The 12,537-nt window shown below is 40.6% G+C and overlaps 1 protein-coding gene across 1 annotated transcript in view; it reads right to left on the reverse strand.

Moving 5' to 3' along the window:
- Positions 1-12,537, reverse strand: part of LOC114659672 (copine-8) — a 650,855-nt gene that overhangs the window by 228,684 nt on the left and 409,634 nt on the right. The window contains exons 10-11 of the mRNA XM_028812277.2: positions 1,988-2,029; positions 1,536-1,611 (exon numbers count right to left, since the gene is read on the reverse strand). Coding sequence (XP_028668110.1) covers positions 1,536-1,611; positions 1,988-2,029 — 118 coding nt within the window. The remainder of the gene's footprint in view (positions 1-1,535; positions 1,612-1,987; positions 2,030-12,537) is intronic.

The following is a 12,537-nucleotide window of genomic DNA, read 5'->3' on the forward strand; positions in this document are numbered from 1 at the left end:
ATGTGAAGACTGTATATATACATGAATATCGAATAGCATGAAAAAGTAAGTACACCTTTTATATTTCGAAAGTACTGTTCTCAGTTTGTTCTGTTTTAAAAGTTTATATGGTCATATTTGTCATGTGCATATGTCTCCAATGCTATGATTAAAGAGTTTAACAACCTCTAAACATTTGTTTTCCGTATCCAAAATAATTAACTTACCTCAAAACAGTTAGTGTTCATTAGTGGGGCACTGGATTTTCTGTTTAGGTATAGAGTGTTATCTCTTTGGTGGTTTTGGTATCTCTCTCAAATTACTTGACAATATCATAAACAGCAGTGTTTGAGACTATTAGTGGCATATAACCTCTATACATTGCTTTCATGGCTGTTTGTTAGAATCTTTTCATGATCAGATAGACATGTGAGCCTATCCATAGAGGAATGTGTATATAACACATATCACTGAAAGCATCCTTTTTGTAGTTTTCTTTGTTTCAGTGTTGCCTCTTGTAAATGTTGTATCACTGTAGTGTTCTTTTCCCAATGTTTGTAGGCAATGCTGTATATGGTCAATGTGCAGTCTCGTGTTTTTCACTAGAGGTGTTACAGAGACAAAATACCTCATCAAATAGGGTATTGTGTTATTTTGAGACTAGTGATATTTCCAGCGCTCTGACGCTTTTCAGAGATGCATTATAATAGGGGAAGCTGGTATTTCTGGCAGCTCATAATTATGTCTAGTGATTTGCTTTCACTATAACATGTCCTCTGCCTGCGACCTTGGGCCTGTTTTGTGATAGTAGGGTAGCGGTAAGTCATCCATACATAAACATTCAGTTTGTTCATCAATGACTACCATTCTTCATGTAGAAATGAGGCTTTTGCCAATATGAACAAGAGCAATGCAAACAGCCATTGGCTTTTTGTCACACTGCTACAAGGGAGTATGCCACTTTATATGAATCAGCTATTTTTAAGAAAGGCTGCTATAATCTCTTTCAAACTTGCCATTTTGTAAATTGAGTTGTGAATAAACAGATTTAAGTATCTTAAGTTCAATATTGACTTTGGGATTTTTTTTTGCTGATGTGAGTTGCCACAAGTTTGCAAATCAATGAAGAAGGGCTTTCTGCCAGGGTCAAATAGCCCACTGTTATCAGAAGCACAAGTAGGACACAGAACTACAGAACTACCTCCAGGCTTTTGCAAAATGAGCAATTTATTTTCCTGTGTCAGGTAGAAGAAATGAAAAAGAAGAATCAATCCACTGTGGCAACCCCTAACAGGAGCAGCCAAAAGAAGCAGCAGCTCTGGTTAATTTCTGGAAATATTCTGATGAAAACAGAAATAGAACGAAGAACATATAGTAGAAGACCAGAGAATGAAGAAGCAGGACCAAACCATGTGAGAAAAATTTATGGACATATTCTTGTGTTTCACATGTCCTTTAAGAGAGTCAAGAAATACAAATACAGCATATGACATTTAGCTAAAATTATTAACAGCAGTACTGTCTGAATTCAACAAGACCATCAACATTGGACTCACCTCATAGACATTAAACTGTGACTGGCCTCTCGATAGTTCTCTGTAACTTGTTGTAAACTCCCCTATAAAATCATGGCTATAAAAATAAATAAATAAATATATAGAAATACTGCATTACATAAAGTAAAATGGTACATATGAACAACTAATCAACATTAACTTTCTTGCCATGTTACAACTAACATAAATCCAGTTAGTACCTATAACATTAGCTTCCTGAAAACAGCTTCTCTTAAACACAGAAACTAACTAAAGTTATTAGGTAGCACCAAAGACGTTTTACATTTTGCACCTGGTACTAATTTTTACATACTTCATTCAGAAAGTTGTTTGTTAAGAGGGCATTGTTAACTAACCAGTAACTACATGGAAACAAATATAGAAAATGAATAAAAAAATATGTTTTTACAAAATAAACTATAACAAACAAACCGGTGTACATGTAGGCTTACCTTCCATCTCTATCCCAGTCATACACCTCTACCTTGATTGTTCTGGAAAAAAAAAAAGTTTTTTTTTTTTTTCATTAAAGTCAACTATAGCTCATTACAATCCTCAAAGTAAATAAATAAATATTATTGCATTCTAAAATGTGTAGTACTCTTAGTGAGAACATTTTATTTGATTGAAAACCCTTTGTTATGTCCAGAAATGTGCTTTTTTAAGAGTTGGGTACATAATTGATTACGTAACAGACAAGGTGGTGGGATTGGAATAAATGGGTATGGTTAACTGGTGGGTTATGGGGGAAAAAAAATTTGAAAAAGAATGCTTTGGGCCGAAACAGTGACTAATGGAGGATGGCTGAATTCATGTTACCACCTCCGAGCTGAGCCTGTTCCTAAATGACCCAGGACTGTCTCTGGCAGAGATGGATTGAGTCGTTTGAACTATATTTGGTGGCCCTTGATGTTCAGGAAATGGTGGATGCTAGGAAGAGGGTTGTGCTATTGCACTTGTGGAGTAGAGGGCCAGCAAAATCTTCCTGATGATGCAACCAAAGGCCCCTATGAATGTTAGCAGTATATTACAGCTCAAGCCACAGTTTCCTTATGCGTCATTTTCATTTTCGTCAAACAATTCAACAGCCAGGTGAGCTGATTACATTGTAAATTTTGCACCCTGCAAGTGAAATTACCCATGACCAGGGGTCTGCAACCTTCACTATCAAAAGAGCCATTTTGCTCCCTCTTCCTCCAAAGAAAAATAGTCTGGAGCCGCAAAACATAACACAGCTTATAAACTTTTAAAAGTTTTAATCTTTTTTTAGATTTTACATGTTACAACCACGGAATACAACAAACAGAAGTGCAGTGTGCATGTGTAGGCCTACTTTGAAATAAATGTAACTGAACTCTGCAGGCCTATTTGAGTCCTTCCTATACCTGTGTAAAATTAAAATAAAAACTAGCCCACTTTAATATAAATAAAACATTTAGCTGTAGCTTAGCAGCTTTAAAAAAGTAAACATAAAATTCCATTTCAGTGTGCTCTCATCCTCTTCAGGTTTCCCTCTCAGCCAGCAATCAACTGAAGAACCTGAACATACAAAAAAACCTACATCAGCTCCGGGTCTGAAATAAATGTGTTTTTTTTTTTTTTTTTTTTTTAAATATTAGCCTATTAAATGCTATTGTTCTCACCTGTTTAATGTGACTTCTGTTTCTGAAGTTCGCTGCAGATCATCTCTAGCACTTTGAGCTACTTTTTGTATGAAAATGTGCTATATAAATAAATGTTGTTGTTGTTCTATGTCGGGGCTATACGATGTGACTTTGACCTTCACACAGGACTGCAGGCTCATGTGTGAGGTGGGAGAGATATTTGGACTTTATGAAGTTCATTCTTGAGAAAACTTGCTCACATAAGTATGTTGAGCCAAAGATGGACAGGACTCCAAATGCATATTTTTTCATGTTCATATATGTTTCGGGAATGGCACTCCATGTATTGAAAACAAGTTTGTCGGGTTTGGGGAGGTTTTCAATATCAGTCCATTTGTGCTCTTTAGCGAGAGTAGCCTTCTGACGGGCGACTTCTTCAAGATCCGCTGTCAGGCATTTGAACTTGGACACCCATAAATCTTTATCCGCTATGCGGCCAGTTCAATTTCTAGATCGGGCTTACTTACTCCTGTGAATGCGGATGTGTTCAGCAGGGATGGGTCGATGTCCAGGGAAGGAGAGAGTGTTTTTTTTCTTTCTGAACTCACTGAATCTTTCTTTAAATGCAGCTTGCATTGCAATAATTGTACGGTGGAAATAATCACAATTTATGTGAATGTTCACTGCTTTGAATTCTCTCAGGGAGGGGAAGTGAGAGAGTGTACCTTTCTGTACATCTCTGACAAACACTGTCATCATGCGCTCAAACACCAAAACATTTAAAGTCAGAGAATAGATGCTCTGATATTTTTATGAAGGATTCTTTCATGTACAGTAATCCCTCGCTATATCGCGCTTCGCCTTTCGCGGCTTCACTCCATCGCGGATTTTATATGTAAGCATATTTAAATATATATCGCGGATTTTTCGCTGCTTCGCGGGTTTCTGCGGACAATGGGTCTTTTAATTTCTGGTACATGCTTCCTCAGTTGGTTTGCCCAGTTGATTTCATACAAGGGACGCTATTGGCAGATGGCTGAGAAGCTACCCAGCTTACTTTCTCTCTCTCTCTCTTGCGCTGACTTTCTGTGATCCTGACGTAGGGGGTGTGAGCAGGGGGGTTGTTCGCACACCTAGACGATACGGACGCTCGTCTAAAAATGCTGAAAGATTATCTTGAAGTTGCCATCTTTTGTGCAGCTGCTTTCTGAAACGACATGCTGCACGGAGCTTCGCATACTTAAAAGCTCGAAGGGCACGTATTGATTTGTGCTTGAAAAACAAACTCTGTCTCTCTCTCTTTATCTGCTCCTGACGGAGGGGGTGTAAGCTGCCGCCTTCAACAGCTTTGTGCCGCGGTGCTTCGCATACTTAAAAGCCAAACAGAGAGAAATGCAAACAAATCAATAGGGCTATCTCTGTGACATTCTCTGCTCCTGACACGCACTCCTTTGAAGAGGTAGATATGTTTGCATTCTTTTAATTGTGAGACGGAACTGTCATCTCTGTCTTGTCATGGAGCACAGTTTAAACTTTTGAAAAAGAGACAAATGTTTGTTTGCAGTGTTTGAAAAACGTTCCTCTCTCTCTACAACTTCCTGTGTTTCTGCGCAAATCTGTGACCCAAGCATGACAATATAAAAATAACCATATAAACATATGGTTTCTACTTCGCGGATTTTCTTATTTCGCGGGTGGCTCTGGAACGCAACCCCCGCGATGGAGGAGGGATTACTGTATTCTCCGTCTGTGAACGGCTTACCCCTCCTTACGATCTCTTGAGCTGCCACAAAACTAGCAGCTGTAGTTGACTGTGTAGAAGTGATCCACTTTTTGAAAGTATGTTTGCTCTGTTCAGCTTTCCGTTGCAGTTCCGAAATTGCTCTCTTTCGCTCATCTTCACTTGGGTATTTTTCAGTGAATGCTGAGTGCTTGTTTCGAAAATGTCTTTCAACGTTACATTTTTTGTTGTTCGATAATTTATCCCCACATATTAAGCACAACGGTAAGCCAGCGTCGTTGGCGGTGAAGGCAAATGCTTCTGTCCACGCAGAATTAAACTCTCTGTTCTCTTCTGGGATTTTTCATTTTTGGGATTTATTCATGGTTAGTGCAGGGGTCGCACACTCCAGAAGCCACCTGCAGGTAAAGGCGAGGGCTATAGACGTAGATGTGACGCATATTTTAGTTGACAAATTATAAATAAAAATTAGATGTTAAAGTGTATAACAGTAGTAGTAGTAAATAAACATTATATATATTACATATATTATATACAAATTAAATTAAGAAATTGCCGTTATTCATTTTCATGTTTTTTTTTTTTTTTTGGTCAAGGCCAAAAGGAGCCATTACAAGGAGGCTGAAGAGCCGCATGCGGCTCCAGAGCCGCGGGTTGCCGACCCCTGCCCATGACCAAATCATTGAGAAAACCAACTGCTATAAGCTATGTGTGAGGCTGCTGCTTGAATCTGATGACCACACTTTAGAGAAAACAGTGTCACTTGAAAAACAAACAGAAAACACTGTTGTAGATGCACAAAAGTAACAAGGGCCGCACACAGAGAATTTAAATCCAATTCCTGTGCACAAAGTCACAGCGCTGCTCAAACTCTGGGTCAAATCAGCATGATACGAGGGCAGGCAAAAAATGCCCTGCACATGGACAGCGATGCTGCTACTGTAACAAGCTCCTGGACCTATGACTGCATGCGAGCATCTGTGTGCTCACTTGGCAGAACCTATACATTTGGTGCAGTGGGACACACCGTTCTCAAAAGACTGCATCTACGTGGCGAGTGGTGTAGAAATCATACTCCTACTGGATAGTAGCACCAGGGTGTCGCTTTTAAATAAAACCACCTTTGACCGATTTTTTATTAACTTGTGCCTGTAAAACCAGCAGCTGTTCAAATTATAATGTCCTTGGTACAGTTACTTTACCTCTAAGTTACAAAAACTGAACCATTTCGGCAGTCTTTCCACATCACAATAGGGGGAGCTAACATAATGGGGTTTGATCTTTTCCATGCTTTATGCTTTACAGTCTCAGACTTAAAGGGTTGTCAAATTTTGCAAGTTGCAGACTCCTGGTTACAGGAACTTCCACCCTTGTTCACAGGCCTTGGCTGCGTTACAAGCTTTGTCCACAACGAGACAATTAACCCCAATGATTCAGTCCCTCCTTCGGACTCTGCTGGCACTGCAAGAGGAGGTCTCTATCTGGAATGCTGGACTCATTGAGGCAGTTGGCGCCTCACTCTGAATATCAAACCTTGTTATCACACGGAAAAAGAATGGCAAAATTCATCTTTGTATACATTTGAGAGAAGTTCATAAAGTCATAATCCCAAATACATATTCATGGCCTACAACAGAGGAGCTTACAAAGCAGTTCCAGGGCTCAGCTGTTTTCACCAAACTGGACCTCACACAGGGTTATTTACAAGTGAAGTTACATACCACTAACTGGGACCTGACTGCTTTAGTCTTTAACTTGGGGGTTTCCAGGTTCACATGAACGGCTTTTGGATTTCAAAAGATCATGCCACTATTACTGTCAAACATTCCTGGCGTGTCAATATACTGTATCTAGATGAAACTGTGGTCCTTGGCCCCTCTCAAAAACAACATGATGCACTACACCAGCTGCAGCAAATTACTACCTTTATTTTTTAACATATTACAACAGCTCCACTGAGGGCCTTTTTGAAAAAGAATGCTACATGATCTTGTACACATGCAATTCATGACATCAAACAACAGCTCACAAGGCAACCGACACTAGCTCATTTCAGCCTTGCTGTCCCTACTCTGGTCACATGTGATGGTATGGAGTGCCCAGGTTCTTTTGCCTCCCGTGCCCTCACAGAAGCTAAGCAAAAGTACTCATTGGGGGAGACAGAAACACTGGCTTGCCTGTGAACGCTGGCATATTTATTTTTATGGCCAACACTTTACCTTGTGTATTGACCAGCAGACATTAACCACTCTTCTGGGCGGTTCAGGTCATAAGCCACTCAGGCTCCTCCAGGGGGCGGATCGATTAAAACAGTACAACTTCAAACTACAGTCCACACCTGGCTCTGAAAGTACAGTTGATTTATTCTCTAGGGCTGGATTCATATGCTGCAGGTACAACTTAAGGGCACAGTTACAATAGAGGAATTATGTCAAGCCTCCCGTGATGATAAACTGCTCTGTCTGGTACGAAGATATACTGTGGAAGGATGGACAAAATCTGTGGGGCCAGTGCTTCTTCCCTTTTACTGCGTGCAAGATGAACTCTCTTGTTGGGAGGAGGTATGTGTTGCAAGGGGCCACCGAATCGTAATCCCACCCAGAAGCTAATGTGGGGGGCGGGTGGCAGGGGGAGTAGAAATGCATGAACCAAAGACTGAAAGCAGGCATCAAGGCATATTTAATGGAAGGAACAAGTTGTGATGATGCCCTCCACCTAACCCTGCTGCATACACAAGCTTCCCTGCATGCTACTACAGGCTTCTCCCCTACTTCTTTAATGATAGGCCGAGAAATAAAATTGCCTTTAACTTGACTAGCACCAAAGTCTAAACCTGGGCACCCAAACATCCACAAATGCAGCTAAAAAGTAATACAGGCACAGAACCGAATGAAACGTAATTATCACAGGGCAAAACATGAATAGTCACCCAGACTAGCTCTGTCTGAATGAGTAAGGAAAGCATGTAAATCGCAATAACAAGCTTAAGGTCAGATCCCATTCAAATTCTAAGGCACTTTCCAGCTTACAGATGAGTCCTGCTGGTGTGCTAACTGGCTGTGTGCAGTGTCATCACCTTCATCAGCCAGCACTACAACTTCAGAGACTTCTGTCCTCACTTGGTAGTCTCCTCCATCAGAAGCTACCTCTTTGGGGATATCTTCTCAGACTTCTCCTGCTTCTTCATAGAATTATCATCGCTCTAGAAGAGCTTGGGTTCCCCCACGTTGGCTCTGTGACTATGCAACATAAGGTTAAGAAGAAAGTTGGATTGGGGGGGTGTGGAGGCGGAGTGGGAGTGCGTGCGCGCGCATGCATGTGTGTGTGTATGTGTGTGTGTGTTATGTCCAGAATTGAATCCTGCGTTTCTTCAATAGTTGGGAACATAGTTGATTACGTAAAAGACAAGGTGGCGGGATTGGAATAAGGGCATGTATTTAACTGGGGGGTTGTAGGAAAAAGAAAAAAAGGAAGAATGTTTTGAATCAAAACAGTGACTAATGAGTTATTTCTTTGGGCAATTGTGACACAGGAAATTGTAAAGTGCAAATGTGCTCTTATTTTCAATGGTGTCCAAAGAAACAAAAGTGCTGTGCAGTTCTTCCAATAAATAAGTCAATAAATAATCAGTCCTCTTAAACCCTAAGCGAGGGTTCAAAAATGTTTAAAAAAATCTTTTGCCACAGCACAGAGGTGAACTACAGTACACCACACACTGACACAAACAATGCCTCATTTCCAAGAGATGAGTGTAAACTTCACACTTATAGTGATCACATTGTTATAGTATCTACAGTATACTTTTAATCTGGGTATGAAATCATATGTGGGATGTTTCATAAATCGTCACTAAAAAAATTGAAACAAATCAGTAATTATTCTGTAGAAGGAATAAAGGTCTTGGCCAGTTGATTTCAATCAATCCATTGAACCCACACTCCAAATAAACAAACACAAGTGATGGGCTGAAAACCAGAAAGCCATCACTCTGCTTGTCTGAATTTTGTGTCCTCTCCATATATGTCCTCTCATACTTCACAAAGGAACAGCACATATATGCAAGTGACATATCAGTACTTACAGCAGATTCTCCAAATCACAACATGCCCAAGCACTTTATTGTATGACGTATCGATCATGAGATATTATCCAAAGAAAAGGAGTTGGGAAGCGATGACTGGCACCTACCATCTTGCATTTCTGTGGGTTGGGGGAATTAACTCTGGCTTAGTGGATCATACCACCACAAACTATTGGATAGAGGAGACTGTGACGTTTCCAAGACAAGTAACAAAACCATGTTTGAATAAATGGACCTAGCCCAGGTGTGCATAACGGACTCCCGTCACACCGTGCACATCTGAATTTTCATGTGTTCTCACTTATTACTTCACAAAACAACAATGAATATAGCTCTGGCTCAGTGCGTCATACCATCGCAAGCTTCATACTGTTGTATAGCTGCGATGGAGATGTTTCCAGCGAAACATGACCATGTTTGAAAAAGTGAGAGAGCCAAGGGCGCGCATAATAATTGAAAATGTGTGATATTTGTGTGTGTGTACATATATGATAAATAAACGTTTGTGTGTGTACAGTGGGGCAAAAAAGTATTTAGTCAGCCACCAATTGTGCAAGTTCTCCCACTTAAAAAGATGAGAGAGGCCTGTAATTTTCATCATAGGTATACCTCAACTATGAGAGACAAAATGAGAAAAAAAAATCCAGAAAATCACATTGTCTGATTTTTAAAGAATTTATTTGCAAATTATGGTGGAAAATAAGTATTTGGTCACCTACAAACAAGCAAGATTTCTGGCTCTCACAGACCTGTAACTTCTTCTGTAAGAGGCTCCTCTATCCTCCACTCGTTACCTGTATTAATGGCACCTGTTTGAACTCGTTATCAATATAAAAGACACCTGTCCACAACCTCAAACAGTCACACTCCAAACTCCACTATGGCCAAGACCAAAGAGCTGTCAAAGGACACCAGAAACAAAATTGTAGACCTGCACCAGGCTGGGAAGACTGAATCTGCAATAGGTAAGCAGCTTGGTGTGAAGAAATCAACTGTGGGAGCAATTATTAGAAAATGGAAGACATACAAGACCACTGATAATCTCCCTCGATCTGGGGCTCTACGCAAGATCTCACCCCATGGGGTCAAAATGATCATAAGAACGGTGAGCAAAAATCCCAGAACCACACGGGGGGACCTAGTGAATGACCTGCAGAGAGATGGGACCAAAGTAACAAAGGCTACCATCAGTAACACACTACGCCGCCAGGGACTCAAATTCTGCAGTGCCAGACGTGTCCCCCTGCTTAAGCCAGTACATGTGCAGGCCCGTCTGAAGTTTGCTAGAGAGCATTTGGATGATCCAGAAGAGGACTGGGAGAATGTCATATGGTCAGATGAAAAAAACTCTACTCGTCGTGTTTGGAGGAGAAAGAATGCTGAGTTGCATCCAAAGAACACCATACCTACTGTAAAGCATGGGGGTGGAAACATCATGCTTTGGGGCTGTTTTTCTGCAAAGGGAGCAGGACGACTGATCCATGTAAAGGAAAGAATGAATGGGGCCATGTATCGTCAGATTTTGAGTGAAAACCTCCTTCCATCAGCAAGGGCATTGAAGATGAAACGTGGCTGGGTCTTTCAGCATGACAATGATCCCAAACACACCGCCCGGGTAATGAAGCAGTGGCTTCATAAGAAGCATTTCAAGGTCCTGGAGTGGCCTAGCCAGTCTCCAGATCTCAACCCCATAGAAAATCTTTGGAGGGAGTTGAAAGTCCGTGTTGCCCAGTGACAGCCCCAAAATATCATTGCTCTAGAAGAGATCTGCAAGGAGGAATGGGCCAAAATACTAGCAACAGTGTGTGAAAACCTTGTGAAGACTTACAGAAAACGTTTGACCTCTGTCATTGCCATCAAAGGGTATATAACAAAGTATTGAGATGAACTTTTGTTATTGACCAAATACTTTTTTTCCACCATAATTTGTAAATAAATTCTTCAAAAATCAGACAATGTGATTTTCTGGATTTTTGTTTCTCATTTTGTCTGTCATAGTTGAGGTATACCTATGATGAAAATTACAGGCCTCTCTCATCTTTTAAGTGGGAGAACTTGCACAATTGGTGGCTGACTAAATTCTTTTTTGCCCCACTGTATATACCGTAACAAAGCACTCAATATCTTCAGGTATATTTTACAAGGTACAGTGATACAGATAAATCAGGGTTGGCTGCAGTACGCTATATGCAAACCTGTCCTTGGTGTTGGTATGTCGGCAGTGTTGCCAGTCTGTAAAGATTCTAGGCCATAAATGCTGTTTTTGAACCTATGCCATGTACAAAAGACAGGAGCTTAAAGGGGACAGTTTATTGACTGTTTATTCAGTATTTTTATGGTAATAACTCATAATTAGTTTATTTCCATACTCTTTTTGTATACAGTATAAAACATATCCTTATAAAACTTATTTGCATGGCCAGACAATCATAAGAAATCCTTCTCCATTGTCTTGGTATAGTAGCAGAGATATGGACAAACGGCTGAAGACAGTTTAATCTGACTTTTGTCATTGTTGTGGTTTCTTTTCTGCTGGTTGGGTTTTTAAAATGATTTGGGCTACTTGGTCTTGAAAAACTGGCCATGTTTCTGGCTAGGCCTATGATAGGGACCTTATGATAATGCACAGGATAAGTATGTGTGGGGTGTATGTCATGATCAGAACAAAAACTCTAGATTAACAAATGGTTGTTGCCCATGAGGTGCAACAGGCAGGCAGGGAAGACACAAAAAGCAGCAAGCATTTAAGTATATGGGACTGTTGCAGAGACAAACGGGAACTGAGCAGTTGCTCATAGTGGGAATCAGCTAGCCAGCCAGGAAAAAAACAACAGGATTGCAGCTACTTAAGATGCATATGTACAGTATGTTATGCTCAACAACAATGTACTGTACCCACACAATATTTCTGTGGCATACCACAGTCACATGATTGAAGGAGCAGTGGAAAAAAAAAGTAGTTGGCTATTCGTTTTCCTCGAAAACTGTACACCTTAGTATCTTTGAAAAAACCTCCAGCGGAGTTTCACAAGTGATTTCTTTTGATCTGAATATTTTCTTGGCTTAGTTTCATCCTTTTACATTGCCTTTTTTCTTTTTTGGAATGATCACGTATGGTGTCCTGTTCTATGATGTGATGTGATTCTTTTGGATTGTGGACCATATCAACAGCAATTACTGTTTTGCCACCCTTTTTTACCTCCTCTGCTTTTGACTTGCTCTAATCCGTTCTCTTACAATGAGAAGTGAAACCTGCCAAGCTTGATGCTGCTTTGTCTTGCTTACTGTACAGATGAGGAATCTGCAGATGGTGGGGTATGCTCTGGTTTTGAAAGCATCTGAAAGCATGGTTGAGCAGCATTAAACTGACAGCTGCCAAAAAGCCACTTGGCTAAGATGTGTAGCTGTGCTACTGAGGAGTGAGAACTTCAACTCCCAGCAGTCCCTGTAGTGGCTCTGATTGATCATCTACTGAAGGTGCAGGGGCTGCTGGGGACAAGGAGGCCAACACATCATTTAAAAGGAGGCCAGTTATGCAGAGAGAGAGAGGAAAGTCTTTTGTTGTTTCATGTCTGG

The sequence above is a fragment of the Erpetoichthys calabaricus genome, chromosome 1 (genome assembly GCF_900747795.2).
Source record: "Erpetoichthys calabaricus chromosome 1, fErpCal1.3, whole genome shotgun sequence".
Lineage (NCBI taxonomy): Eukaryota > Metazoa > Chordata > Cladistia > Polypteriformes > Polypteridae > Erpetoichthys > Erpetoichthys calabaricus.